Source organism: Citrus clementina, unplaced genomic scaffold (genome assembly GCF_000493195.1).
Source record: "Citrus clementina cultivar Clemenules unplaced genomic scaffold, Citrus_clementina_v1.0 scaffold_8, whole genome shotgun sequence".
NCBI lineage: Eukaryota > Viridiplantae > Streptophyta > Magnoliopsida > Sapindales > Rutaceae > Citrus > Citrus x clementina.
The window spans coordinates 24,817,721-24,842,546 of NW_006262022.1; the positions used below are offsets into that span (position 1 = coordinate 24,817,721).

The 24,826-nt window shown below is 34.0% G+C and overlaps 3 protein-coding genes and 2 pseudogenes across 5 annotated transcripts; all 5 read left to right on the plus strand.

The window, feature by feature from the left end:
- Positions 1-1,546: 1,546 nt before the first annotated feature.
- LOC18035142 (zinc finger protein CONSTANS-LIKE 6) lies at positions 1,547-2,956 on the plus strand. Its single transcript, XM_006425085.2, has 3 exons — positions 1,547-2,114; positions 2,332-2,481; positions 2,817-2,956. The coding sequence occupies exons 1-3, from the start codon at positions 1,554-1,556 to the stop codon at positions 2,838-2,840; spliced, it is 735 nt and encodes a 244-aa protein (XP_006425148.1). The 5' UTR covers positions 1,547-1,553; the 3' UTR covers positions 2,841-2,956.
- Positions 2,957-8,953: 5,997 nt separating this feature from the next.
- On the plus strand, positions 8,954-10,008 carry LOC18035191 (annotated as a pseudogene).
- A 3,903-nt stretch (positions 10,009-13,911) lies between these two features.
- Positions 13,912-16,406, plus strand: LOC18035014 (UDP-glycosyltransferase 87A1). 3 transcript variants are annotated; one of them, XM_006425087.2, is made up of 3 exons: positions 13,912-14,025; positions 14,358-14,912; positions 15,255-16,406. In XM_006425087.2, exons 2-3 carry the CDS (start codon positions 14,390-14,392, stop codon positions 16,130-16,132), a joined length of 1,401 nt encoding a protein of 466 aa, XP_006425150.1. In that variant the 5' UTR covers positions 13,912-14,025; positions 14,358-14,389; the 3' UTR covers positions 16,133-16,406. The 3 variants fall into 3 exon arrangements, with proteins under 3 accessions (XP_006425150.1, XP_024035717.1, XP_024035718.1); XM_024179949.1 differs by lacking the exon at positions 13,912-14,025 and adding an exon at positions 14,040-14,065; XM_024179950.1 differs by lacking the exon at positions 13,912-14,025 and adding an exon at positions 14,097-14,280.
- A 610-nt stretch (positions 16,407-17,016) lies between these two features.
- LOC18035221 (UDP-glycosyltransferase 87A1) lies at positions 17,017-19,029 on the plus strand. Its single transcript, XM_006425089.2, has 2 exons — positions 17,017-17,676; positions 18,050-19,029. The coding sequence occupies exons 1-2, from the start codon at positions 17,169-17,171 to the stop codon at positions 18,955-18,957; spliced, it is 1,416 nt and encodes a 471-aa protein (XP_006425152.1). The 5' UTR covers positions 17,017-17,168; the 3' UTR covers positions 18,958-19,029.
- Positions 19,030-19,325: 296 nt separating this feature from the next.
- Positions 19,326-22,952, plus strand: LOC18035322 (annotated as a pseudogene).
- The last annotated feature ends 1,874 nt before the right edge of the window (positions 22,953-24,826 follow it).

Genomic DNA, 24,826 nt, shown 5'->3' on the forward strand with positions numbered 1-24,826 from the left:
GTATATTCATACCATGGCCCGGCTGATCACTTACTGCTCCTGCGGTTTCTCTGTCTAAGAAGTGAGAAATTCCTTCCTGGGTGATGAAAGTGGGCACCATGCTATTCGTGTGTTTATCAATCAATTAAAATCTAAAAGATGTGACGTAGATTTGATGGATTAAAAATATCTCCAATAAATGCTTTGAAATTTTACAAAAATATAGAGGATCAATCTGTAAAATGACTTGCGATTTGCTATACATTATTAGCTGAAAATCAGTATTCCATACTTAAATGTTATTAGGTAATTTGTCGCACTAGATAAGTGATTGACGCATACAGTAGGTATGAGGCGTATTTATTATCTGATAATCGCTCATGGTCCATCCATTGATCGCTTCTTGACTTTCGATGGTTTGTTGATCGCATATCTAGCATGACAGACTACTCATAAAGAGTTTTATGTATAAAATGCCTATCTTTTTTTCTTTTTCTTCAACTAACTCCAATTAATTTTAGACTATTTTCCCTTATAATTAGATTTGGGTTTAGCATGGTATCGAGTAAATGAATCTCTAGATTTCAATGAAATGGGTCTGTCTCAACTATCTTTAGAGTCAGTTTAGTAATGCTGTAATTTTTAAAATAATTATTGTTAGTTGTACTGTAAAAACAATCGGCTGTAAGAAGAATTAGTTAAATATTTGATAAATTTTAATTTTTAAAAGTGCTGTTAGTTTTAAAAGCAATCATATGTATTTAGTAAATCTTACTGTTGGACTGTTGTAATATAATATAAATGACTGAATTAGACATAAGTTAAATAAATTTTATTTAAACATTTATAAACATGTATATAAAATATATTTTTTTAATGTGAACCTATAATAATTTATAACTGTAATCAATATTTTATATAATTAATTTAATTTTTTTATTTTGTTATCTCAATAAATTGATAATAATAGTGATAATCTCTTTAAAGTTAATGATTTTATTTTCTAATTAATAAAGATAATTTTGAATTTTTATAATATATATGAGGATAAATATGGAACTATATTAAATATAAAAAGTAATTTTCAAAATCAAAATTTAAAAAATTAGTCCTATCTTTTTTTTTTTCAAAATTTGTTATAAGATAGGACAATTTTACTAAAAATATTTTTAAAAATTTTTACTAAACACTAAAATTTAGTCTTTTCAATCACTAAAAGCAATACCAAAGTGCCTTAGTTTGTCAATGAACAATTTCTTATCATCTCGTGCTTCTCGCTATGGGAGGACAATTTAATTTGGTCCCATTTCACAGGGATCAAAAAGGTCACTAGTGGTTACTTTTCCTCCTTCCAACCTGGAGGCAAGTAGCCAATCACAAAAGAGTTGGGGCTCAAATCAACCAATAGACAGAAGATAAGGTGCCACATTGGATCCTAAATTAAGCATTCAAAATCTTAAAAAATAAAAATACAAAATTATCCAATTGCACCATGCAGCATGGTACTCATAAGCTCATAATAAATTAAAAAGTAACAAGGGAGCTAGATAGAAGCCAGGCAAAGGAGGTGAGATATGGGGTACAATTCATTATTAAGAATCCCTAAGAAGGAAGAACAAGAAGTACCAGACTCCACTGCCAGTGCTCATCGATTTGTCGACATCAAAGAACAACCCAGCTGCTATGCCGACGACGGGGACATCGATATCATGGATGAATTGGAAGGCATTTGGCGTGTTAACAATAATAATAATGAAGATAAAGAATATCAAAGGTTAGCAACAGATCATAGCTCACGCAGTCAACTTACATGGGAATTCATGGATATGGATTGGGAAGGGTTTGCTAATAATAATGGAGATGAAGAAGAGGATGATGAAAGAGAGCAGCAGCAAATCGAGTTCACAAGAAACTTTCTTCAACACCAAGAAGGTGATCACGAGAAGAAGATTATTAATATTAAGGGTGTAAAGAAGGAGGAGGAACTTGGCTTTTGGGACGAGGAAGATGAGAATAGGGCTTCTTCATTGAACTTGAACTTGAATTATCAACAAGTGTTAGATGCTTGGTCCGATCGCGGCCCGCTCTGGACTGATGATTTTTCTCTATCATCAGTGCCAAGCCATGGCTATTATGTTAGTAATTAATCAATGACTTGTTATTAACTCATTATATACTATCATCATCATTTTTTTTTAAGACACACACACTGTCTCTGTATGCATATGCACACACTCACACACATATAGATGATAAGAAGTTTTAAACTCATTCATGTATCAGTAATAATTAATTAATGTTGGTTTTAATGTGTGATAATTCTGAATGATTATTTCCTTGTAAATTGTTTAGATGGGTGAGGTTCCTGTGATGGAAGAAGATAAAACAAGGAGAGAAGCAAGTGTCTTAAGGTACAGGGAGAAACGACAATCAAGGCTCTTCTCAAAGAGGATAAGGTATCAAGTTCGCAAGCTCAATGCAGATAAAAGACCAAGGCTCAAGGTATGTTGTTTAATTTTTTTTACTCCTCCTATCTTTTGAAAGTCCACAAATTTAATTTTGTTAATTAGAATCCAATTCTTCTGAACACACAACTCTCTGTACAGAAAATTGCTAAAAGATGGAAAAAAAGAAAAGAAAAGAAAATCATATTTCAGTCAGTTTTCAACATGAGCAAATTCATGTTGGTCATATATAATTTAATTTTAACAATATTTGATAATTGAGTTTAATTCAAGCCATCTATCTTTATTATTAATTTCTCAAAATTTCCAAATGTGATATATATAATATTAAATTAAAAGTATTAGTTAGTATTTGCTATTTTCGGTTTGCAGGGACGATTTGTGAAGAGGGTTTGATGATCATGAGAAGATATGACAGTACTGAAAAGAGCAAGGAAATATCTGGAAAATATCTCATGCAGGCTGAGGACTTTTTTTCTTTTTTTTTAATCTTTCCCTCTGTATATGGATTTTATGTCTTGTCTGTGTCTCAATGAGAAAATATCTCCAAGTCCCAAAGATTTGAAATATCTTAATCGCTCAGACTTTCTGAGAACTTTTTATTATATGCAAAAGTATGGTCCCATTATGTTCACGATCAATTGATTGGCCCTACTATTTTAGTGCATTGTATGCATACACATCCAACCCAAGCATGGCCTCTTGTTTTGCCTTTCTGTGATCATTTCATCATATTCATGAATCATCGTGTGCGTTGATGGAATAGGTCCAAATGTTGGAGAATTTTGCATGATTAATGGTGAGATACTCCACTCTATTGATCACTCCACTTTTTCACAGGTTTTGTGTTCTTTCTCTTTAATGTGTGGTGTCATTTTCTGTCGGCAAAATGTTCACAAATATAATTGGTGTCCATTTGTACCATTAAATCTCAAAACTTTTGGTAAAGTTGCCCAAGATATTTTTTTCCTTTTTCTTTCTTTAGTTTACTTAGGTTCAAAGTTAATTATAACAATGGCAATAAAATCTAATATTAAACAAATCACGTGAAACATGTTAGCGTGGAAGGTGTTAATGACAACCAAATCTTCCCTTCGGATATCTTTATCTGTAAGATATTTTCTTTTTTTTTTAATTTATTATTACCGGTTTATTTTATAAATGTTATGTCTATTTAATAGTGAGGTACTATAATAAGCTGATGTTGCTTGATAAATTTTAATAACTACGGAGTGGAAGTTGATGAATGTTGATAAAAATTAATTCTAAATATTATTTAAAATTTTTAACTGATCTAATTATTTTTTCCTACTTTGAATTATTATTTTTCTACATGTTTATATGTTTTGAGCGTTGATTAAACATATGATTATGTTTATTAGTTTAAACAAATCAAATTAGTATTTAGCAAAACAAATTTATTTTTTCTGCACGGGTTGTAGTAAATAGTTTTCAAAGCAAAATAATTTAAAATTAAAAAGAAATAAATTCAAATTTTTCACATTGATTGAAGAAATACATTATACCAAATGTGTTTAATAAAGATCTTGCAACATAACATAATAACATTAAAATGTAACTAATTACAAAATTCTTAAACATTTCCATTTTCATGATTCCGTTAAACTTGTAGTAATGTCATTTCTCAAAATTATTATATCTTGAGTTGTATTCTAACTTTCTTCATGGGATGCAATATTGCTTATATGCTCACTAACACTATGACTTGACTTATAGAGATGGCAAAAAAAGTCCGGGCCTGACCTGGCTCGCAACAAATAAGCCTATTCGCGGGTTGAAAATTTAAAAACTCACAGTAGTTGGGCTTGGATATAAGCTCATGGGAAAGCTTTATATTTTATAAATAACATTTTTTATTTTATATATTATGGATTTTATATTTTATATTTTTTGTATTTAATTATTAGTCTATTATATATTGTACAATCAATTAATCATCTTTAATTTAAGTGTTCCTTTATTTTTTCTCTATTAAAAATTCATTCTAAAAAATTTATGTAAGCCCAGGCCTGGCCCGTTTAAGTATGGAATAGTTTTTTAGAAAGCTTGAGCCTGCTATTAATAATTTGAGCTTGAATCTAGGCTTGAAAAAGCCTGGCCATGCTTTAAATTGCCATCCCTATTGACTCATTTATATCATGATTTTGTGAATATCTACTGATGTAATTGTATAAGGTCATGGTAGCAACAACTATCCTCTTGAATGAATAACTTGACATAGGGTGCATTTGACACATTGTATTATATTATATTGTATTGTATTAGCACTGTATTATAATAATAGTATACATTGTGTGATACTACACTGTACTGTATTATTTTTTAATGATTAATTTAAATATTATATTACATTATGTTATATTATATTATATTAATATATTTAAACTGTATTAATATTTTATATTATTATTAATTTTAAATTAATATTATTAAAATTTATTCATATTTAAATATTTATTATTAGTTATAATAAATTATAAATTTATTAATAAATTATAATGTAAAAATAAAAATATTATATTATATTAAAAAATTATATTTATTTATTTATTTATTATTATTATTATTATTATTATTATTATTATTATTATTATTATTATTATTATTTAGCAAAAGAAAAAGCAAAAGTCAAAAGCAAAGCAAATGCAAAAGTGAAAGGGAAAAAAAATAAAAAGCAACGACGGCTCCCGTATTAGATTGGACCCATTAATGCAGTGTTGTTGTAGTTTTTTATCTGTATCTGTATAAATTTAACGCAATGGGGAGTTTTAATACCTCAATCAAACATGCTCATATTTCATAAAATATTATGTATATTCTTCCAAACCCCAAAAGTACACTCAGTAACACTTGTTAATGAAGAGTGCTTGTAGTTGAATAGTTCTTTATGACCTATTCGTTGGCTACCTCCGCAAAAATTAAGAAGGTGTGATCTTTCATTTTTACATAGTTCTAAGGACCCACTTAACTAGATTGCTGTACTAAATAATTTTTTTTTTTATAAAAATAAAAATACAAAAATTGGAATACATATCCATATAATAACAAAGATTAAGGGCATACTTCCCATGTAAAACTATTTTCAGATTAAGGGAACACATTTTAACTATTTGCATGTTAAAGGTTTATTAAAAGATTAAAACAAAATCATGGTTCATGATCAAAAGAATAGGAGGATGAAGTCAGTTCTCATTAAATAATTACCTCTGAAAGTTCACAGGTTAAGATATTCACATTCAAAGGTTAGAAGATGTTAATGCAGTAACTGTAGAGTCCAACGACCAAAAAATCAAGCTTGTGAAATGAGTTTATAAAAATCTATTAGAAATGCAGACCTTGACGAGGGTTTGGAAAATTGAATCAATTGCTGATCGATTTAATGCACTCTATTCTAATATATGCAAAAGCATTCCTAACATCTTAGCGGCACTCGTTTTTCTTAAACTCTTTAACCTGTATTTATCTTATAAGTATGTGCATAATCTTGAAAATACATTATTATTCATTCTAATTTATTAAAACGCCTACTTATATTTTTATCAATCATTTATGCCTATTTAAGTAGAATACATGGAAGGTTCCTTATGGATAAATGTCAAGTAATAATGATGCATTAAAATATTTGTTACACAAACAAGCTGGTCAAACTCTTCTTCATCATTATCCATATTTTTAAATCGAATATGTAACCAATTATCCACAATTAATAATCATAAAATTCGATGAATCAAATGTCTAGGTGTTCTTATATTGTTCATAAGTTATTAGAAAGAGTTAGAATAGTTTTAAAGTCCCGCGGCAAGAAAGAATAAGGAGAAAACTAACAAAATTTCAAGAACTCAATTTCAAGACAAACAACCCAATAGTAAAACGTACACATAAACATTTTCCCAATAATTAAAAGGGATCTAAGTGAAAATTAGTGAAAGTTCTTCAAGTCGGGATCATCCTTGGTTTGCATAGCTAACAATCATCATCTAGAATTATATTTACAGTCAATCAGACGGTACAGATTGGTAATAGTTTGATTAAAACCAAAGAAGAAAGGCATATTATCATCTCCAACTGTAGCATATAGTATGTACAAAAATATCAACAAAACATATCCATAAACATTATAAATGGTTCAAAACTTGAAGTGGGTGTGAAGTATTGTGATCTCAAAAAATGAACAAAGGGTAAAGGACACGCACCTTTCATTTGAGTTTTTAAACATAAAGATGGAAGTAAATAGGTGATTTGTTATAATAGATGTACGAATGATCAAAGTTGAAATTACATCGATGAAATGGCTTAGGTCATAATTTCGTCGATGAGAACTACACGTGTTGAAATTTTGTTGATGAGAACAACTAATGTTAGAATCGCGTTAATGAGAATAGAGAAATAGGGAATTTAGGTTTTTTTTTTTCCTTTGAAAAAATTCATTTGAAAGTAGGTTAAAAAATGAGGAGGGTAAACTTAAAATTTCAAAAAGGTAATCTAATAATTTAACTCACAGTTTAAAAAAAGAAAAAAGAAACGACGTTGTTGAGCCGCTAAAATTTAGCGCCCACATTAATTCCAAACAAAACCGTAGTGTATTGTAACTTAAACTTTTTATACAAATCTTGAGCTATTGATTTAAAAAAAAAAATCAATGGTTACTACTTTAAGTTTAGTCATCATTACTATTGAATAACCTAGTACTACTTTAAGTTTAGTCATCATTTCTATATAAAAAAGAAAAAAAAAAAGAAGAATAGCATCATTTAGTCATCATTTAGTACTACTTTTAGTTTCAATCATTACTATTGCATTATTTGATATTAATAACTCAAAATTTTCGGTAAAATTTTAGTCATCATTTAGAACTACTTTTAGTTTCAATCATTACTATTGAATTATTTGATATTAATAACTCAAAATTTTCGGTAAAATTTTAGTGAAAAAAAAATTAAGTTAAAATATCCCTACCCATAAAATAAATATTGAAAGCAATAATAATGTGTGGGCTAAAGTCCTTAACCTTTATAGTGGGTCGTCATAACAAATCTGTCAGACCCATCATTTGTCACGGGGACTGTTTTCTACACTCAAAGTCCTTTTGGTTTGCTTTTGGCCCACTCACGCGTGAACTTCTATTTGACTATCATTCCTCCTCTCCTCTCTTTCAAAAAGGGAAAATGGGGATTTGAAAAGCTGTACCCTTTTTTTCTAATGCGGGTCGGGTTTAACCCAATTTTCGGTTCAAACGAAAAATTATGCAGGAGCCGAGTCCGGACATTTTTGTTTTGCTGCCACGCCCATGACCTGGTGGTGGTGGGGGCGTAGGGCTTCATGAGGTCGGCAAAAGTTTCATTAGACCAAATCTTAAGTCTACTCAATATCAATGAAACGATGACAAAAATAATAAAAAATTTAAAAGAAGAAAGATCTACTTCGATTGCCACATATCGGCATCTTTTTATTTTATTTACATGTCACATTAACATCAACATCGCGTGCATTTATGGATACCAACACCATCATTCCAGCTGAGTTAGCAGCAACCATTGTTTTTATTTTGGGGGGTGGAATCATTCAGTCTGTTAGCCGTTGCTTTCCAGCTCAAATCTCAATAATGGAGAGTTGGGGGCCGAAGGCCAACCGGTAAAAGCACTCCCCATTGTCAGCACTACACTAGTTTAAAATTTAGAAGTTCAAAAATTATGAACAAGGATTCAGTGTTAACTTAGATTTTTTTACTGAGCATTAAATTATTGATTATTAAGTAAGAGAAATAGTATCTCCAGACAAGAATTCACTATTAACCTTTTTTTATTTTTAAATTGAACTAAGGATTGAATCATTCATTGTTAATTAAGTAAGAAAAATGAAAAAAAAAACAAAAATAAATCTTGAACATTTAATACTCGGCACAAAATCATGTAAAGTAATAGAGAAAAGAAAAGAACAAAATCTCTAGTCGTTATTGCACAAAACGTGATCTTATCTTTAAATTAAAAAATTATGGTACCAAGTCAAATTGACGGACGCACTAGCTTGTCGTCTTTCTAAAATTAATTTTCAATTGCTAACCCCCCCACGTGCTGGCCAAGCATTTAGTGAAGAATTATATAGATAATAAATATTTTAATTAATAAATAACCATGCGTAATTCTCCTGACTTCTGATATTGTTGATTGAATGAAAAATAACTATAGTGCACGTGATTAATTTTTATTATTTTATATTATAAATAAATTAATAACATTATATTATATTGATTTATATAAAATTAATTTGTACAAGAATTTACGATTGCAGTATTATTTATGTTTAGTACGAGTGACGATAGAGTTATAAATTTTTATTTAAATTTATTTTATACAAATTAATGTAATTTAAATTCATTTGTTGGTTAAAAATATAGAATAACAAAGATAAATAATATGGGTTAAGAGTTAATTTGAGTGCTATTATATATGATTCCTACAATTTGCCTTAATTAACTCGGGCTGTTGACGTTTGCCAACCGCGGGGATATTCCGGTGGCTTCCTTACGGACAATGTCTGCTTTTGTACACGTTCCCGATCAATTGTTTAATCACTTTGGGCTGCTCCAAAGAAACGGCCATTTCCCCTTTGAACCCGATGATTCTAACCGTTGTTACTTGTTATACACGTGAAAAACCACACTCAGTTCTCGGACATTAATTCTGTAAACAATTCTCTGACATTACTCTAAATGATGGACGAAAATGCTTTCTAAGTCATTTCTCTGATGCTCTACATGTGAATTGTTTCGTTTGAATCTGCACCTCGGCCTCAGAAAAGGGAGCCGAGCTTGTGGACTTCATCCCAGGAATTGAACCGACAAAGTTGGCGAGTTTCCTACAATTTTTCACGGAGCTGGCAGACAAGCTTTGTGCCGAGCCTCTGGAAAAGTGTTTCGAAGCTGTCAAAAGCTCAATATCTTCTCGAATCTTCGGTCTACGTGCTTCACGAAAAAACTCATTGACGCTATCGAAGAGCTAATGGTCCCAAATAGTTTGAGTGGTTGGACACTCAGCCTGTTGGCTCAGTCTTGTACGTCTCATTGGGAAGTTTTCTGTCAGTTTCAAGTGCCCAAATGGGTGAAATTGTAGCTGGTATCCGCAACAGCCGTGTTAGATATTTTTGGGAGAAAGGAGGTGACACTTTCGAGGTTCATATATGGGTGTGCTGATGATAAAAGTAAGGGCGTTGTGGTGCCTCGGTATGACCAACTGAGGGTGTTTGCCATGCTTCTACAGGTGGATTTTGGACTCATTGTGGGTTAAATTCAATTATTGAAGGTCTTTATGCTGCTGTCCCAGTGGTTACTTTTCCAATATTTTCGAATCAGGTTCCAAATAGTGAGCGAATTTTGGAAAATTGGAAGATTAGATGGAGAGTAAAGAAACTTGAGATTGAAAGTGGAAGTTTGGTGATAAGAGACGAAATTACTCAGCTTGTGAAAAGGGCTATGGATTTGAATAGTGACGAGAGGAAAGGGATGAGTAAAAGAGCAAAAGAAGTGAAGGAGATATTGTTTGTGTAGTACAAATTCATGAATTAAATATAACTATCAATTATATGAAATGAATGTTTTAAAAAAATACACACATATCATACACACATTAAGTAAGTATACTACAACAAAAATACTTTATAATCTCTCATAATTTTAATACTTTTCTTAGGACGTATATTTTATTAGAAACACACATTTATTTCTTATGATCAAGTAGATTAATTAGTTAGAGCATAAAATAATGGTAGAGATTACAACATTTAGATCTCAATTTGTGTTTCAGTTGATGATTCGTTCATTCTATTTAATTATAAAATAATATTTTTAATAATTATAAAATTCATTATCTAATAAATGAGTGACGCATATGACTAATAATTTTATTAATTATAAATTATATTATCTAATATTAATACTTAAATTAAGATTTTAATATAACTATTAGGCTTTCTAATATTATTAAAAAAATCTTGTCCACGACATTTTTTAAAATACAACGAGATCCGCATTTTAGAATTTCTAATCAACAATAGCGCAATCTTTTGTAGGGCCAAGCAGTGCATGTGCATTCCCGCTGTTGGTCAAAATTTGGGAGCTGAAAAACGACAATGTTAAAAATTAGGGGGTGTTTGGTGTTGTTTCCGGTCTGGTATTTTCTGTTTTTTAAGAATAAAAAAATTATATTTGATACCAGTTTTTTTCTGTAGCATTCGCCAATTTCAAGGAAAACGAACAAAGAAAAGTGGAAATATACTTTTCTACGTTTTTTATTGCACAGCTGGCAGGTCCTACTGTGTAATTATATTTTGTACGTGTTTTATCGTGTGGTTACTGTATATTTTTTTATTCAAGTGTTTTAATTCCCATCATTCATTTAATATTATGATAATTAATTAATTAATTAAAAGATAACAGATAATTATCAAGTTGCATATAAATGTAGAGAGAAAATCGCAATTTAATCCATGATTGCGGCGTTAATGTGCTGGCCTCTCCAATACTAACTAATCCTCCTCCAAGTCTTAAAAATCTCTTTATATTTGATAAGAGTTATTTTTAGAGACCTCCCCTAAAGTTTAGTGTATTAACACCTAGATAGAATGTATTGATATAATTACAGAAACCTCCCCTGTCGTTAGTATAAAAATACATATGGCATCAGTATACAAGGGTAAATTTGTAAAATCATATTTAAAATTCAAAATATATTTTTCCTAGATCAATGATATTTTGAACGACTTGCCCCCTGTTGACCGAACTTAACCAGTTGGCCATGAATCCACCGGCAGCCAATAGTGGTGCTTTGCCATTGCCGGAGTCCCCTCTTCACCCTGGTTACCAACCCCAGTCACGGAAGCCTCTAAATCAACCGCATCCACCACCACGCATTAACCCAAAAAGATGGCTTTTGTCTCACAACAGCCCCCACACCAGCAGCGTCCCTTTAGCCGTTGCTGATGTCACCCAACCGTTATCACCCTTGAGCCATCCCGATACCATGCAGCAACCTTTGACATCCCAAAACTTAACCACACACAGCTCTCAAAACTATAGCTCACAGCTGGTCACACCGCATACCACTGCCGTAATTTCTGCCATCAGTGATGGTTCCATTTCGTCGCCATCTATCCCGTCAACCAACCCCCATGAAGTCCTGACCTCAATAAACATCTCAACAGCCACAAAACCCACAATTTTTTCATCCCACACTTGCAGCCACATTCAAACTCATGAGATCTCGTTGTCGCCATCTTGTCAAAGTCCGTTGGTGGTGCTTCACTACAAACGGAACCTTTTTAAGCCCAACACACCACCAATAGGCATTTTGTTGAACTGGGTTTTCAAACAATTTGTTGATTCTAATGCAATTAATTGCTTTGTTGAACTGGGTTTTCAAACAATTTGTTGGAGTCCAAATTTGGCTACGGCTGTAAGACCGTGAAATCTCCTGAAAGCAAGAACAATTGACTGGCTTCGCATCTCTTTGTCTTTTAGATAGGCACCAGCTTTTGGATCCTTTGCAACCATCTGGAGGACACGGGTTGGTTTCGAAAGCACAGAGCTGGGTAGCGGAGAAAGAAAGGAAGGGAACAAGGTAGAAAGAAAGACATGATGGCGTTGAAAGTGTATGAGCCAAGCCAAAGGACGGCGACAAAGAAGATGGCAGGCAGCAAAAGCAGTGGTTGAAGACCCGGTTAATCGGTGGAAGCAGCAGCCGGCCAAACCTATTACCCATAAATTCTCAAAGCTACATTTAATAATTTATTATTTTGGTGAGAAGGGTATTTTAGTAATTTTGACAGTCCACTAACAGTCAACTTAACGACTAATTAACGGCAGGGGAGGTTTATGTAATTATATCAATACATTCTATCTAGGTGTTAATACCCTAAACCTCAGGGGAGGTCCTTAAAAATAACTCTATTTGATAATTTTGGGATGCCATAGTATTGGTATGAGAAGTCAATCTTCTTATTTCTGGTTTAATGGCATAGGACAATGCTGTTATACATATGTGCATGATTCTGTTTTTTTTTTTAATTAATTTGTAGGGCTCTTCCTGTTTCTATTTAAAATTATTTCATTAATTTCTTGAGTTGTTAAAATTTATGACGTAAACAATGTGAGTAATTGTGACATGGTATGTAATTTTATGTATGAGGGAATTATTTATTGAAATGTCTAAGATTATTAAGAATATGCATTAAAGAAAAAGATTAACAATGAAGTAATTTGACTCCTAACATTGATGTATTTGTTTGTCTAGCAGTATGTTGCACAACTTTTTTTCATTCTTAATCATCAATGCTGTTAGAATCATGATTAAGAAAGTTTGAATGCAAACGGTAAGTTGAAGAAGTAGCTCACAAGAAAAATTAAAGATGATGGCGTTAAAAAAAGTTCTAAATTAATCCCCTCTTATTAGTTATTAGGTAGTTAATTTGTAATTTAGGCAGCTGCTACCTTGGATCAACTCTAAAGTAGAGTAGCCACCAGAGCCGTTGAATGCCTGTATTTAAATTTGAAACAATTGTGAGATAGTGCATCCAACAGCTTTGAGGGCTCTGAACCCTTATATTTAAAGATTGTGATAAGATTGAGATAAAGACAAAGATTGTATTTCATCATATCTCTATTTTCTTTTTAAACTTAAAATCACATTTTAACCAATTTGTTAAGTGGTTATAGTATTTTTAAATAATTAAAATTTCCCATTAATAGAAATAATGTGCACCCTTGAATAGATTCAACGATACATATTTCTTATATTTTGATCCCGTAAAAACACTACGGCATCATCATAGCACGACCCTTTTACTAAAGAATCAACGTTTGTAAATTTTATTCTGTAAATGATGTAGGGTAATTACAATAATTTATATTTATTATATTTTACAATATTTTTTTTATCAAAGTTGCATTTACTATAATTTAATTACATAGCCAAATCTTTTTTTGAAAATTTTAAATTAATTTCGAATTTTCTCAAATAAGAATATTTAAAAAAGTTTAAAATTAAAAATAAGTAAATTCATTTTAAATAAAAATTCCTTCTCATCAATATATTTGTCTACAATTTCTATTAAAATTATTACTCTGATATTTTTGTGGACTTTACTAAGATCTTTTAAATTTTTTTTTTTTTCACATTCTTTTCTTGACTCCATATTTTTAAACAAACAATTAAACACATTTTTATTCTTTCATTTGCAAGTACTGTTTTAAAGACAAACTATCAGATACATTTTCAAATTTACTAAAAACCAGATATGAAGAAAAAAAAGGAACCTTAGTTGTTCCTGAAAAGAATGAATGGTTAATTAGTAATTGGCTTGATTGCGTAAAAGCAGGCAATAAAACGAGATCATATTAATGGGCTGTAACATTTAGCCGCAGCGGCCCACCCCCCCGCTTCCAGTCTATTTATATAGTCCTCATTTGCATTTGACACGGAGTTGTTGTGACACAACTGGCCACTCATTCTGTCTCTGCGTTTTACTCTTGCAAGCCACCAGCCAGCCAGCCAGCCAGCCAGCCAGCCAGGTACTTCTTCTTCCTCGCTCGCACTTCTGAAAGAGATTGGGTAATGATTTTGGCATGACGGCATTTTTCTTTTATTTATCAACTGATATACGAAAGAAGATGCTACTGATTAGTTAATGAACAATGCGATTATATGTTATCTTATTGTTTTGTGTTTCGGCCTTCTACACTTGTAGTCGGAGTGCTCTTACCTTTTTTCACTTTTAAATTTATTCTCATTCTCCGTCTCCGTCTATGTCTCACTCTCATCGTCAGGTATTGCTATTTTATTTTCCTTCTCCAGTTTGCATACACGAAAGTGATCAGAGTTTCTGTTTAATTTGCAATCTCAGCTGAATTAGCTCCCATATATCAAGTGGTACTCATGGATCCTCATCCTGCCCAAGTAAAACCAACCAGCCTCTGCCACGTGCTGGCCCTGCCTTATCCCGGGAGAGGACACGTCAACCCCATGATGAACATTTGCAAGCTCTTAGTTTCAAGGCAGCCTGATATCCTCATCACCTTTGTTGTGACAGAAGAGTGGCTCGGATTCATTGGCTCACAGAGCAAGCCCCATAACATTCGATTCCGTACATTGCCTAATACCATACCCTCAGAGCATGGGCGCGCCAATGACTTTGCCGGCTTCCTGGAGGCTGTGTTTACAAAGATGGAAGCTCCTTTTGAAGAGCTCCTTGATCGTCTGCTTCTTGATGATGATGAGCAACCTCCGGCGGCACTGACTGCTATTATAGCAGATACTTACTTGCCTTGGGTTGTTGACGTTGGCAACCGCAGGAACATTCCCGTAGCTTCCTTGTGGACGATGTCTGCACTTGTGTTCTCTGTTTTTCATCACTTTGAGCTTCTTGAAAGAAACGGCCATTTTCCGTTTGATCTCTCAGGTGCCTACACTTTTCAACTTCTAAATTATTTATAATCACCTACAAGTTTAGATCTCAACAGACCTTTTCATTTTTTGAAATTATTATTATTTTACTCTTCCTTCGTGACCCCTAAAATCTGTGCATGCTGGCCGGGTATACCATGTGCAGATTTTACAATTAAAAAAATAGATAATTGAATTCAAATTCAAACCAGGTTTTGTTTGATATTATAGAACAAAGCATTACAGAACTGTGTCAAGTTGTACACTAAATACGATGGACTAAAATGCTTTCTGTATCATTTTTTATATGACTATATTGCTCTACATGTGAACTGTTTTGTTCCAATTTGCATCTCAGAAAAGGGAGACGAGCTTGTGGACTACATCCCAGGACTTGAACCGACGAAGTTGGCTGATTTTCCTACAATTTTTCACGGAGCTGGCAGAAAAATTTTGCATGCGGCCCTGCAAAGTGCATCAAAGGTCTCAAAAGCTCAATATCTTCTGCTTTCTTCGGTCTACAAGCTGGAAGCCAAAACTATTGACGCTTTAAAAGAAGAATTTTCATTTCCAGTGTACCCAATTGGACCAACCATTCCCTACTTCAACGTATCATCAATTACTGGTCACAATGGTCCCAAATACTTTGAGTGGTTGGAAACTCAGCCTGTTGGCTCAGTTTTGTACGTCTCCTTGGGAAGCTTTTTGTCGGTTTCAAGTGCACAAATGGATGAAATTATAGCTGGTATCCGCAACAGTGGCGTCAGATATTTGTGGGTGACAAGAGGTGATACTTCTCGGTTTAAAGATGGCCATGCTGATGATCGGGGCATTGTGGTGCCTTGGTGTGACCAACTGAGGGTGCTGTGCCATGCTTCTACTGGGGGATTTTGGACTCATTGTGGTTTAAATTCAACTATCGAAAGTCTTTATGCTGGTGTCCCAATGCTTACTTTTCCGATATTCTGGGATCAAGTTCCAAATAGTAAGCAAATTGTACAAGATTGGAAGACTGGATGGAGAGTAAAGAAACCTGACATAGCAAGTGAAAGTTTGGTGACAAGAGATGAAATTACAGAGCTAGTGAAAAGGTTTATGGATTTGAATAGTGATGAGAGGAAACAGATGAGTCTAAGGGCTAGAGAAGTTCAAGAGATTTGTCGAGAAGCAGTTGCAGAAAATGGATCATCTATTACTAACCTTGATGCTTTTCTCAAGGACATTTCACTTGGGTAGCCATTTCAATAAAGAAACCTTAGAGAAGCCTATGTACCCACATTAAGGTTCTTATAATCAAAATTTTATTAAGATGTCCAGCATCAAGCTCCCGTAGTTGTTTTATCCCTTTTTTTTTGGGTCCTATTTATGAGCTATTTCAAACAAATGAAATTAGAGTTGTATTGGATGCTATTGATTTTTTTGTGATCATACAATTTTATTTAAGTTATTGTATTTGTCAATTATTAAATCAGTGGATGATCAGATGCATGATGTGTATGGAACACTATTGCGCAATATATTCATTTCAATGGAATAAGATCTCAAAACTGAAAATTAAAAGAATAAAAAAAAGGTAAATTCCAATTTTCCCCGTTTAGAATGACAATTTCCACCGTATCTCCTGAGATTATGAAAACATCATTCACCCCCAAATTAGAATGAATAATTTATGAGATTTCAAGAAAAATCAACTCAAGCAAGTCTTTGAAAGTTTATAGAATTATTCTCTATTTTCATAGACAATTAACTAAAACTCTCAATTTTCTTATGTGCATCGATCATTGTAAGTCTTTCTCCTTTTTCTTCACGCTGCATGGCCTGAACATCACATTTATTTTATACTTATTGATGTAGAGCAGAGCCGGTATTGCGACAATGGCTACGGAATTTTCATTAAAAGCAAAAACAAAAATCTAAATCACTAGGACTGAAGTGAGATATTTCTAGAACTTCTAGTTTTCTGGGTTGTTCCAACAAACAAAAGGACTCCATTTCAATTAATCAGAAAAATGAATTGAAGGAAAGAAGGGCTGAAACGTAAACGTAAATGGTCCTACCCCAAGAAAAAGATTCCAGAGCGCAGTGTAAACACTTTCCAAGATGGCGTGCGGCTGGCATTATTGCACAGGGGAGAGTATTACATTACTTTATAGCTGGCACTAAATCTTTAGTTTGTTCATGAGAGAGGATTTGCTGGTTTTTTTTTTTTTTAAGAGAGAGAGGATTTGCTGGTCGCTAGTACAAATCTGACGCATGTAAAATTAATTTTGTTATGGATCACTCCAGAATGAAAGCAACCGGCAGAATGTGTCATATAGTTGCCCTGCCTTATCCTGGAAGAGGTCACATCAATCCGATGATGAACCTCTGCAAGCTACTTGTTTCCAGAAACCCAAATGTTTTCATCACCTTTGTTGTGACCGAAGAGTGGCTGAGCTTTATCGGCTCCGGACACGGTAATCATAATAACATTCGTTTTGAAACAATGCCCAATGTTATACCTTCCGAGCTTGTTCGTGCCAGGGACTTTCTTGCTTTCGTGGAATCTGTTTCTACAAAGATGGAAGCTCCATTCGAGAAGGTCTTAGATTTTCTTCAAGTTGAGGCACCCGTGGTGTCTGCTATTATAGCTGATACTTTCTTGGTCTGGGCTGTTGATGTGGGCAACCGCAGGAACATTCCCGTTGCTTCGTTTTGGTCCATGTCTGCTTCTCTGTTTTCAGTGTTTCATCACTTTGAGCTCCTTGTACAAAACGGGCATTTCCCTGTTGAACTCTCAGGTATGTACGGTTGGCCCAAGAATTAATATTTGTTTAAAACTATTCTCTTTTGTTACTAACTTCAGATTAATTAATGCTTCCACTTTCGTTAATTAGTACAACCATCTATTCACATAAATTTATATATGATTGCATGAACAGTAATTGTTCCCTTCTGCAATGTTTGCACTTCATCGAATGAACATTTAAAATCAAGCGGTACAGAATTTTTTTCCCCCAATGACAAAAACGTAAAACAATATTGTATATGCTTTAAATTTCATTGTCTATGCACTTGAGGATTTTCATAAACGTATATCCATTGATAGTAGCAAGCTACCTACTTGTAATCAAATCGTTCTGCTTAATTGAACTTATGTTTGGGTTATTACAGAAAGGGGAGAAGAGGCAGTGGACTACATTCCAGGACTGGCTTCCACAAAGTTAGCGGACCTGCCAACAATATTTTACGGGAGTGGCAGACAAACTCTGCAGCGTGCCCTGGAAAGTGTTTCAAAGGTGTCAAAAGCACAATGTCTCCTCCTCTCCTCCGTCTACGAACTTGAAGCCAAAGTCAATGATACTTTGAAAGCAAAATTCCCTTTTCCCGTCTACCCAATTGGACCAACCATTCCCTACTTCGAAATCAAAAGCAATTTGTTAACGTCTACTAGTTTGAATATTAATAATGAGCCCGATAATTACTTCCATTGGTTGGACTCTCAGCCAGATAGCTCCGTTCTGTATGTATCGTTGGGAAGCCTTTGGTCAGTTTCAAGTGTCCAAATGGATGAAATTGTAGCTGGTGTACGCAATAGTGGCGTTCGTTTTTTCTGGGTGTCACGAGGTGACACTTCTTGGTTTAAAGATGGGTGTGTTGACAGGGGCATTGTGGTGCCTTGGTGTGACCAATTGAAGGTGTTGTGTCATTCTTCTATTGGGGGATTTTGGACTCATTGTGGATTAAATTCCACTCTTGAAGCTGCTTATGCTGGCGTCCCAATGCTTACCTTTCCAATAATGATGGATCAAGTTCCAAATACTAAGCTAATTGTTGAAGATTGGAAGATTGGATGGAGAGTAAAGAAACCTGAGATTGGAATTGAAAGTTTGGTGACAAGAGATGAAATTACAGAGCTTGTGAAAAGGTTTATGGATTTGAACAATGATGAGAGGAAAGCTATGAGTAAAAGGGCTAGAGAAGTTCAAGAGATTTGTCAAGAAGCAGTTGCTGAAAATGGATCGTCTATTACAAATTTTGATGCTTTTCTCAAGGACATTTCACTTGCTCACTTTAATTAATTACAAACATTTTATGTCCTTTTGTACGCAATGGTTCTAATTAATGATTTGTGGACGGTGGCCATTTGTTTTTATTTCTTGTTATAGTATCTAGAAAGTAGAAGAGACAGAGAACCTTTTAGCTGCTGCCTGCAGCCGTGAAAGTGGACTCCATCAATGTCTTATTCATAATAAAAAAAATGAGATCGACAAGTAAAAGATTCTTCAAAATGTGGGAATTGTTTCAATGCCTGCTTGCTGAGTTGCAATTTTGTCAAGAAGCATAAATATTTTGACCTTCTTCCCTATTCCATTACTACAAAGATTTTGATTCCAACGTGGATACCGGAAAAATTCAAGCAGCAACCAGTCTGTGTCGCATAGTTGCCATGCCTTATCCTGGAAGAGGCCACATCAATCCCATGATGAATTTCTGCAAACTAATAGCTTCAAGAAAAGACTATGTACTCGTCACTTTTGCTGTTACTGAAGAATGGCTTGGCTTCATCAGCTCCGATTTTCATCATGACAACAACATAAGCCTTGTAACAATACCAAACGTTATACCGTCTGAGCTTGGTCGAGGCAGCGAATTTCTTGGCTTCTTTGAAGCTGCTATGACCAAATCGAAGCTCCCTTTGAGCAGATTCTTGATCAGCTTCATCTGCCTGTGACTGCCATCATAACTGATGCTATATTATTATGGACAATTTGTTGTGGAAATTCCAGGAATATTCCAGCTGCTACCCTTTGGACTGATTGGCTTCTGTTTTTTCAATAAACTATCATTTTCATCTCTTCACTGAAGAAGGGTTTCCAGTTGGTTTGATGGGCGACGGCAATACTGTGGAGTTCATTCCAGGTATTTCTTCAATAAGCGTAGCTGATATTCCTCGTATTTTCTTCAAATTGAACGAAAAATTCCAAAGACAGTTGATGGAAATGAGATCATGGATGTTCCAAGTACAATGAACTAGAAACACTAGTTATTGATGTATTGAAAGCAAAATTTGATTTCCCTATCTACTTAGTCGGTCCCGTGATTCCTTATTTTGAACTAAAATCCAAAACCTCCTCAGCGAGTAACCACCAAGACTTCGTCTACATAAAATGGCTAGATATGCAACCAGCAAGGAAGTGAAAACTTAGTGACAAGAGAAAAAAATTGCGAAGCTTGGGCTGAAATTTATGGATATCAATAGCTGTCAGGGGAAAGGGATGAGTAAAAAGAGCATTATGAGTCCAAGAAATTTGTCAAGGAGCTGTAGCAGAAGGTGGATCATTTGATACAAATCTTAATGCTTTCATCCAGGACATTTCACAAGCAAGTTAATATGAATTGACTCCTTCCAAGATCATGTGAATATTATTTTTGCCGCTTCATCAGACCAAGCAAGAAAAATTGTTGCAAGTAATTTGTTGATGCTTGTATTTGGTCAACAAGAAAATTAAATAAACGTAATGATATAAAGAACAAAACACACATAGTTTAGCGCTTGACCTACATCTATGGGAGTTAAAAGAGCAACCTTCACTATTGACTAATAATTACAATGAAATTTTTCTTTAGCTATTTGCCTTTGGATTTTTGCCTGCCCACTATGCATTAAACACTTTTTATTTATAATACAATTTTTTAATATTCTAAGTATACCTCCTTATTCTGATATGCTTCCACCATTTATTTAGAGTTTAATTCGGAGTTTACATTTATCTCCTTCTCAAAATTTCTTTCTTTTTTTTCATTATCACTTTATCTTGTACGTGCAAACTCCATTTAATTAATTACTTAACTTTTCATTCTCTATGCTCCATGCTTCATTCTTACTTTGCATGACCCACTTTCACTTTTCATGCTTCTTGTTCCATATTCTTTAATTAATTATTTTACTTTTTATACTCCATACTTCACTTTTGTGCACTGACTTTGCATGTTTTACTTTTCTTTTCATACTTCTTACTTCATACTTTTTAATTAATTATTTTAATTTTTCATGCTCCATACTCTATTTTTGTGCACGTTTTGCATGCTTCACTTTTCCTTTTATTCTTTTTACTCCATGCTCCACTTTTGTGTATGACTTTGCATACTTCACTTCTCCTTATAACATTACTAAACATAGATTTCTAAACAAGTGATTATGTACCAATTCCATCCATCATGAATGTAATTGCAATGTTCTCGCATTGCAGATAATACCTTCAAATTCATTTCATTTTTTCATTCAATATCATGTAGATTGGCATGATTTGTTTGCTCGTATATAATTATCTTCTTTGATTCTTTTTGTGAACTAGTTGCTAAATTACTTTGAAGCAAAATGCCTACAAATTTGAACTAAAACAATCATTGAACATATGGCACTAGCAAATTAATGCAAGGAGAGCAGAGTCCTTTGAGAATTTTTTTTTACCGTCAACTCATCAAACTCAATGCCAGTGACTTCTGGTGACAATGACTATCTACATGGAAGGTTGAGCCGTCTTAATTCCACCAAGAGAGATGGACAAACCGACATAATAGCTAGCATTTTCCTAACGTCCTGAGTAGTATTCTCAGTGACATTAGATCATCAATCATGTGTGGATTTAAAACAATAAAGAGACCGAACAGGTTTGCTTGACACATCAAATTCTTATTATTTACACCAACAATGAGGTAAAGATGGATCAAAAGCTAAAAGTTTATTTGTCAAGATGTACAGTAAGTGACATTAATTTCATACGAACTATATACAAATTATTGTTCGGCTTTTGTTATCAATAGGGCTGCTCTTCTCCTCTTGGGTCACCATGCTCTGCAAAAGCTGCAATAATGATTTCTGCTTGTATGCAATTGACAGTGTGCCATGTGAAGGCTATGCCTTATCCTGGTCGAGGCCACATCAATTCCATGATGAATCTCTGCAACCTAATAGCTTCAAAAGGACCTTAATTATATTCGATCGCTTTTGTTGGTACTGAAGAGTGGGCTAAGCCTAATAACTTGCGGTTTGCAACAATAATAAATGTCATCCCATTACAGCTAGATCGTGGTTCTGAGTTTTCTCGTTTTTACGAAGCTGTTATAACAAAAGTGGTAGTTCCCTTTGAGCAGCTTCTGAATCAGCTTGAACCGCCAGTGACTTACATCTTAGCAAATGTTGAGCTTTCCTGGCGAATACGCATTGGTAACAGCATGAATATACCCGTGGCCTCGCTTTCCCCTTTTCCTATCTTACACTATTGGCCCTGTTATACCTTACCCAGAACTTGGATGCAACTCTCAAGAAAAAACTAATAGTGACAATGACCCTGACGACATCCAGTGGCTGGATTCCCAACCTGTGGACTTTGTCTTGAACATTTCATTAGGAAGTTTTCTCTCTGTTTCAAGTGCCCAAATGGACGAAATTCTTGCTGGCTTGCAAATGAGTGGTGTTCGGTTCTTGCGGGTGGCTCGTGGAGACGCTTCTCGATTGAATCAAACTTGTGGTGATACTGGGCAAATATTGCCTTGGTCTTGGTGTGATCAATTGAGGATATCGTGCCATTCCTCTGCAGGGGGTTTCTTGACACACCGTGGGTCCAATTCCATTTTGAAGATTTTTATGCTGGCGCTCCTATGCTCACTTTTCCTTTTTTCTTTGGATCAACATCCTAATAGTAACCAGATTGTGGGGAATTGGAAAATTGGAAAAAGGATGAAGAAAGAGATTGGAACATGAGAAAACCTGTTGATACGAGAACAAATTGCAGAATGCGTGGGAAGGTTTATGGATTTGGAAAGCAATGAGGGAAAAGAAATGAGAAGAGTAGCAAGACAATTCAGGGATAGCTGTGGGGAAGCAACAACAGCAGAAGGCGGATAATCTGTAATCAACCTTGACGCTTTCATCAGTAACATAGCCATTGATTCATTCATTCCATCGCCCATATCATATGTTTTCCTATACCTCCTGATAAATAAATATTACTTGCTTTTTAGCCTAGTAATAAAATCAGATACTCCAAGAATCCCCGTCAAGATCAACTAAAAAGAAAACAAGAATTCCTGGGGCTGTAGAGCCTAGAGAACTAACCTTGATGCTTTCATCAGTGATATTAATATTACACACAAAGCCACACCTCCTAAGAAGATTAAGGCATTTGTTTGTTCTCATATCAACTTTATGAATGGCGAAAGCAATGGGGAGAAGAACCAAAAAACCTGCGGGCTGTTGACATTAGGCAACAGAGACAGAGAGAGCATTAGAGCAACAGCCTGTGGCCAAATATTAATTATTGAAAAACTTATACCTACATAATGTTTGGGTTGGATTTTTCTAGTAGTATCTCAAAATATAGTCGATCCTAATCTACTTAGAACTTATTGTTGTTGAGCTGGCCTCATAAGTACAACCTGAAGCCTATGTTGACGACTTGGTTTACAAGTACGACCTAAGATCTATGTGAATGATCTAGTTTAAGAATACAACCTCAACGCTATATGAGCGACTGAGAAATTCATCTGTCTGATCTGAAAATGAAGTAATCCGACCTTGAAATTCTCTTGTCCGACCTGAGAATTAGTTTGACATAGAAAATTGCTAGTTAAGAGAACGTGGCCTAATTTATAGGGAAGTTGTGTGCCACGATCTATTTAAACCACCTCTAACTGACAACCACTTGCAACTGCTGAAGAAAGCGGGCTAAAGTTAAGGAGGTAACCGTACACGATAAAAAGTCTATTTAAACTGAAGAGCGCATCAGGTGAAGGGGTTAGCAAAAATCAACCAAAAACTCTAGAAGTGATCTATCTAAGGGCCTTAACAGAGCTTACCAGATTTTGAGTTCTTTGATCGAAAAATTCCTTTCTTTTGAACCCATTCACAATTCTTCCCTCTCATTTTCATCTCTTTATACAAAATTTCTGACTTAAGCATCGGAGGGTCTGCGCCGGAACCCTACCAGCGTATCCTAACCGTGTTTTCTGGTTGACAGGTACAGAAAATTGTGGTCATATTGGCGTTTGAGCTTGGATTCGTACTGTAATTCCCCTAAAGAAAAAAATTCAGCTGTTGAGGTCGTTTTTCGGCATCAACACATAAGATATTTGTAGAGAAGAAATGATTGATCAATCTATATATCCGTAAGATTAATCAGTACGGACCATAGAGTGTTTCGAGTTTCTTCTTGTATTAAATAAAAAGTGTTAAAAACTCAGTTAGCGAATTGAAAATAAAAATTGAATGCTGCAATTCATATTTTAACCAGCAGCTTATTTTATACAATAACACATCCTTTTGCTATTGTAAACTGGCTAATCATGTGCGAGAGGTTCGAAGACCACTGACAAAAATGTATTCTTAGTATTTTTTTCTCTCTTATTAAAATACATGATCAAAATTAAATTTTAAATTCTAATAAAAAAAAGTAAAATTTTCACTAAATTTAAAAATAGGGAAAGTCTAAGAGAAAAACAATTATAATCCCACGTTCAAATGGCTCTTACTGATTTTGCTTTCTTCTCGATCACATTAGGATTGGGTATATTTGAAACCGAGGGCCTATGCACATGGATCGAGTTCAAACTTCAAAGAATTTTGTCATCTGTGGCTTGGGCGGTGGTGATGTGATTTTGGCTGCTGGTTTAACCACATATATCTGGTATTAATACATCAGCATTTTTATTTCTGTTGTCTATAGAAGGTGGATGGAGATCATCATCTTCATTTTATTCCCAAAGCTTTTATAAGTTACGTGTTATGTAATTAGAATTCCAAATTATCACTACCATTATAATGGATTGAAGTCAAAGTTCAAGCAACTGACCAATAATATTAAAGGAAAATGACATTTAGACTCTCAATTATTAACCCTAGTATTTTAGGAGTTAGCACACAAGAACTCTTTGTTAATTGATTAGTGT